Source organism: Neolamprologus brichardi, unplaced genomic scaffold, assembly GCF_056152115.1.
Source record: "Neolamprologus brichardi isolate AB-2024 unplaced genomic scaffold, ASM5615211v1 NODE_ptg000165l+_length_31563_cov_1, whole genome shotgun sequence".
Taxonomy (NCBI): domain Eukaryota; kingdom Metazoa; phylum Chordata; class Actinopteri; order Cichliformes; family Cichlidae; genus Neolamprologus; species Neolamprologus brichardi.
The window spans coordinates 21224-26902 of record NW_028270127.1 but is presented as its reverse complement, the minus strand read 5'-3'; the positions used below and the strand labels follow the sequence as shown (position 1 = coordinate 26902).

The 5679-nt window shown below is 38.1% G+C and overlaps 1 protein-coding gene across 1 annotated transcript; it reads left to right on the top strand.

The window, feature by feature from the left end:
- The first annotated feature begins 371 nt into the window (after positions 1 to 371).
- LOC148094799 (sperm-associated antigen 4 protein-like) lies at positions 372 to 3311 on the top strand. The gene is made up of 9 exons (XM_087837116.1): positions 372 to 459; positions 1133 to 1223; positions 1328 to 1515; positions 1620 to 1678; positions 1811 to 1922; positions 2012 to 2136; positions 2250 to 2423; positions 2523 to 2612; positions 2801 to 3311. The coding sequence occupies exons 1-9, from the start codon at positions 372 to 374 to the stop codon at positions 2909 to 2911; spliced, it is 1038 nt and encodes a 345-aa protein (XP_087693242.1). The 3' UTR covers positions 2912 to 3311.
- Positions 3312 to 5679: the final 2368 nt, after the last annotated feature.

Sequence of the window (5679 nt, the reverse complement as noted above, 5' to 3'; positions counted from 1 at the left end):
GCCATCACCGGAGACACAGGTAAGGCTATACACCTGTGCCACCATAACAAAAAGGCAAAACATAAACATGACTTTGGCTCTTACAACACCTTTGCACATGTGCTCGTGAGCGCATGTGTTGTGCTTTATGAATTTGGACAATATGATGCGGTGCTTATAAAGGGACTGAGAAGGAAAAGTTATTTAATTGAGAGCAAATTTCATTAAAAAAACCCCCAGAACTACTCACACCTTTGCGCGTGCGCACACGAAGTGCTGCTCTTATGGAACGCGCGTGCGTCATATTCGATTTGTGCATGTATCTGTTTGTAACGTAACTGAAAAAGCTGCGGTTTGAAATTTTTCTTCTGCACCTAAATTTTCTGGTTCAGATGAGTTCAGTGAGAAGCGCTAAACGTCCATATTTACGGAAAAGCACATTTAGTGATTCAGTTTCTTCAACTTTCGTTTTAAGTGAAGGTAAGTGCAATCTTTAGACTAAAAATCGACATGTTTTATCTTCACATCTTACATTTAATATATGTGTTTCAAATCTGAACATTTTAAAAATGGTATCCAGTTGATTATGTCAGAAAAACACTTTTTAGTGCATTCTACTGTAAAGGTGATTTTACTGCTTACCTGTTAGACGCAGCTTGTCTGATAAATATTAATTTCCTTTTGTATATTAACTATACAAACAAAGAGTTTTTAATTCTTAAAGACCTTTTGACAGGATTTTGGGCCAAATTCATTTATTTGCTTTGAGTCTTTACCGCTGTGGTGATTTCCTCTTTTTCTGAATTGTAAAAACTACATTGTGAACAAAAAAACTGACATTTGAAAGAGATTTTTTGCAAGAAAAGCAAGAAAATGTTGTGATCTGTTGCTATGATATAAATCATAACAATATGATGCTATGTTTTTGAAGACACTGGGAAAATAAAGTTCTTTATTAAGAGCGGATTTCATAAATGAGTGTGATTCAAATATTATTCTGTTCATTAAAAACAAAACAAGCTGGCACCGTGAAGTTTATATATAAGAGAACAGAGTTGCTTCTGATGGAAACATGCTCAAATCATAGTTATGAAGTCTGATAAGCTTTGTGTTAGAGACTCACTTAACCCCATGTTTCCCTTTCATTTTACAGCAATGTTGAGAAGAAGCCAAAGACTTCAGTCTAACGGCTATTACGGCAGCCAAGGAGAGCCGTTAATCTCCTACAAGGAGACTTTATACAGGTTAGTATTGGTCTACATGTTCTTTGTTGTCATCCACTGACATAGATGCATGTTTTGTAATCATAATCCATTTGTTCTTACATGATTTTGTTTTTTCTGTGCAGAATTTTCAAAAGGCGACGGCCCCGTCCCCGTCCAGTCCCTGACAATATTGACAGAGACACAGTGGACTGTGACACTGTGGACTACAATAACAATGATTTTGTTGACTACAGCAGTGGCAGCAGCAGAGGTCATTTTAGAGCCATCAAGGCATTGGGACTTTTGGTCCTCATGCTGGCCTTGTGTTTTGGTAAATGATCTCCTTCCACAAACAATTACAGTCTTTCTAGTACTATGTGCTTTTCTTCTGGATTAAGCTTCTCGTCTTATTCTGTGTTTCTCTTCATCCACCAGGATTGATTTTCAGTATTGGAGGGCAGAAAATGGACTTTTCCACCCCGTTCATGAGTGAGGTATGAAAAACATATGAGGCTCATAATATATTCCCTGAAGATTAATCAGATAATAACAGTTTATTATTATATATATATTATAACATGAATGGTTCTTCTCAATTGCAGTACTTAATGAATGGACATAAACAGGTGGAAAGGAAGGTACAAGAGCTGCAAAGGGAGTTAATGGACTTAGGAAAAAGAATTGACTTCCTTCTTCCAGTTGGGGACAGGATGCCCAACTTTGCTCTGGAGGAACTGGGTAAGACATGAAATCGGATCAGAATTCACGTAAGAATTTCTTTGTTGTTGTTTTGCGATTCCTTTCTCACTCTGTGTTTTTGTCTACAGGAGCAACGATTGTTAAAGAACAGTCTTCAGCATCCTACCTTACAGAACAGACTGGATTGAAGCTGTGGGGGCTTACATTGATACCCGCAAAACAACCCTGTGTAAGCCCAAGAGTCGTTATTCAGGTATAATCTACTTTCACAAAAAAACAAGATACTATCTCACACATCTGCATGATTTAATAGTCAAACACTAGTGGTCCAAACTGAACTCTGTTTTTGTTTCTTTTTCTCTGTAGGGTCGAGCACCCATGGTCCCAGGAGTGTGTTGGAGTTTTGCGGGCTCCCAGGGACATTTAACAATTAAGCTGCCACACAGCATCGCCATCAGTCATGTGACACTGGGTCACATTTCTAAGATGGTGTCACCATCTGGAAAGGTCTCCAGTGCTCCCAGGATGTTTTCAGTGTTTGTAAGTCACAGATTTCCACTGCACCACTGTTTAACTGTTGCATTTTACATATGTGTATATAGAGAACAACTTTATCTGTATTTATTTCTGTCTTTTCAGGGAAAGAGAGCATTAGACGACAGTGGTGTCCACCTGGGAACATTCGTCTATGATCAAAATGGAGATCCACTCCAAACATTCAGGATTCCTGTGAGTACACTGTGCCATTAGACACATGCACATAGACTTTTCTATCCAGAGTATTTAGAGGTTAGCTCCCCTTGCTATCTGTATATCCACCCTCATAATAATCACAGTATTCCTAAATTTACCATCCTTTCAAGAGTCAAGAAAACTATTATGCAACTAACCCATCTTGTTTTTGTTTTGTCTCTCAGGACGACAAAGTAGACGTCATCCGCTCCATTACGCTGCAGGTGTTGAACAACTGGGGCAATCGTGAGTATTCTTGTTTGTACAAGTTCCGAGTTCATGGAAAGCTGGCATAACTAGCTTCCCATGAACTCCATCTATAAAAGAAAAGAGAGGAAAAATGTGAAAGTGAATCAGACTGCAACACATATTTAAATAATTGTATTTGAAAAAAATTGTCAATTTAACCCATGTTTTTTTCTCCAGCGAACGTCCATCCCACCAGGTAAGACATGTCTGATTAAGATGTTTGCAGTCTGATTCACCTCACCCCCAACCAGCCGTGGCAGAGGGCTTGCCCCTCCCTGAGCCTGGCTCTGCCAGAGGTTTCTTCCTGTTAAAAGGGAGTTTTTCCTCTCCACTGTTGCCAAGTGCTTGCTCAAAGGGGATCATCTGATTGTTGGGGTTTTTCTTCTCTTATATTGTAGGGTTTTTACTCTACATATACAGTGCTTAACAAATTTATTACATCACCTGTCATAGATATAAGAACACCCCAAATTTCTTAAACCTGTAATTCTTACATTAGGTGATGTTCGACTAACTTTGTTAAGCACTGTGTTATTGTGAATTGGCCCTCAATTGGAACTCATTTGGACTGAATTAAATTTCTTGTAAAACATAAAAATTCTCTAAATTGTCTCCACTGGAAATTTAGAGATATTTTTTAAAACAACAAGAATAAAATTTTAAGAAAATATTTTTCATGTCTTTTGGTATTCTTAATTGTCAGAGTATATTAAACAAGCGTGATAACACTATGGCCAGAGGATTTACATTTTGAAAATGAACATTTAAACTCCCAAAAGTAAAGAAAGTAAAGTCCATGTTGCATGTGCTGTGATATGAGAAGCCTTCACTGTGATGCAGGCTTTGAGGTTTAGTGAGGTAACTTCAGGTTTAACCATGTGTTTGTAGTTGGGACACCAGATAGACCAGGGGTCGGCAACCTGCGGCTCTTTAGTCCTTTTAGTGCGGCTCCGTGTGGCTTGGGAAAATAATTTTTTTTTAAGTAATTAGCTGAAGTGTATTTTATTTATGTTAGTTCTTTTTTAACTTGTAGTTCTAAATTGGAAGATTATTGTGATATTGAAATACAAACATAAAATTATATTCTATTATTTTTTGATCGCTCAAAATAAGCGTCACACTCGCACAAGCCGGTGTACCCGCCGAAACGCCGTGCATTTATCGAGACTTTCGACCCCAGGTAGGCCAATTATGGATCTTCGGATCCACATTATGTCAGCAGCTGTTCTCCACCGTGAACTATGTTAAAAACAAACACCGCTCGCGCCTCACAGATGACAGCTTACAGTCCTGTGTAAAGATGAAAGGGACTTCGTACAGCCCCGAGTTGCAGACGCTGTGCGCAGAGGTTGAGGAGCAGAAGTCCCATTGTAAACATACCACGGCAGACTCGACGATGTTTCCATGAAAATGCTTTTCAGCATCTCTTTATTGACTACTTTTCACACAAAGTTGCTGTACAGCCGGCTGTAGCTTTTCAGCTCACAGCCCGACATACACCAACAACAACACAACAGCACAGATAGCACAGACGTTAAGGCGGTGAGGCGTGATTGCGGGTGCCGCTCAGGTGCGTCCGCCTCCCCTGCAGCGGCGCTGCAGACCATGCCCCACCACACACATTAACCAGGTAAAATACATATTTAGGTACAATTTTACAAATATCTGTTTTTCAATTTTTAGCAGCATAGTGCTGTTTTTCCAATTATTTTTTTAAAAGTCAGGTCAAGGCTCCAAAAGCCCAAAGGCGATATAAGGGTGGCGACTCACAACAGTTTTTGTTTGCTACATGGATCATTTTAGTTCAGCTGGGTGTCTTTCCTTTTGTTATATTTCTTTAAGAGTTCAAAATGTGTTAATTACATAAATAAAATAAAAAAATTATTTAAATAAAATTTTTATTTTATTTAAATAAAATTACAATTTTAATTATGTCATGATAGAGAAATATAGAGAAAATGTAATTTTCTCTATAGCAGTTCATGGATTTCATAAGCAACACACCTTAGTTGTTCACACAAAGCATAAAGGTAAAAAAACAATATATAGACTGTTATCTTCATTTTAGATGTCAAAAAGTATTTGTGGCTCCCAGTGTTTTCTTTTGCGTGGAAATCGCATCCAAAGGGCTCTTTGGGTGTTAAAGCTTGCTGACCCCTGAGATAGACCATTAAGCATATTGCATCTTGTTTTTTAACTTCATCAATTAGCAGATTTTACTGGAAATTTTTATTTAATAACCCCAAATTTGGACTTATTGATAACAGAAACAAGCTTCTACACTCATTTTATTTAGTTCTGTTAATTTCAAAACAAAGCTTCTTTTCCTTTTTCTTCACTAATGGTGTCACCTCCTGTAAGTTGTCATGACTTTTGAGTCATGATATGTATAAATTCTAAATGAGTGAAAGTCAGGGACTGGGCCAGATCGGACGGTCTGAGGCAGCTTTGTTCTGGTCTCCACCTCTGTGTGGAGTTGCTTCCTTGAGCTCATCCACTCACATCTGCAGGTAGTGTGAAATCAAGAGGCTGTGCATTTAGGAGCTGTGGTGCTAGATCTCCACCAGTTTGTATTTCTGCCATGGTAGTAAATGGGCTCTGTCTCTTGTCCTCGTTTCTCTGCGTTTACTCTTTAGTAACTTTTGTATATCATCTTCTCTGTAGAACTCAGTGATTCCTGAGATTAGGGACAAAACAGGTTTTAATTTTCTAAAATATATTTTTTGATTTTTCAAAAACATATTTACATATAATTGTAACACAAAGTTTTGGCTGTCTCACCATGGTTTGGTACAATCTCCCAGGTGTAACATTT

Coding starts and splice junctions, on each gene's coding strand:
- LOC148094799 (XM_087837116.1), top strand. CDS start 372: ATGAGTTCAGTGAGAAGCGCTAAACGTCCATATTTACGGAAAAGCACA. Junction 1,516..1,619: donor CATGCTGGCCTTGTGTTTTG/GTAAATGATCTC, acceptor TTCATCCACCAG/GATTGATTTTCAGTATTGGA. Junction 2,613..2,800: donor TCCAAACATTCAGGATTCCT/GTGAGTACACTG, acceptor TTTGTCTCTCAG/GACGACAAAGTAGACGTCAT.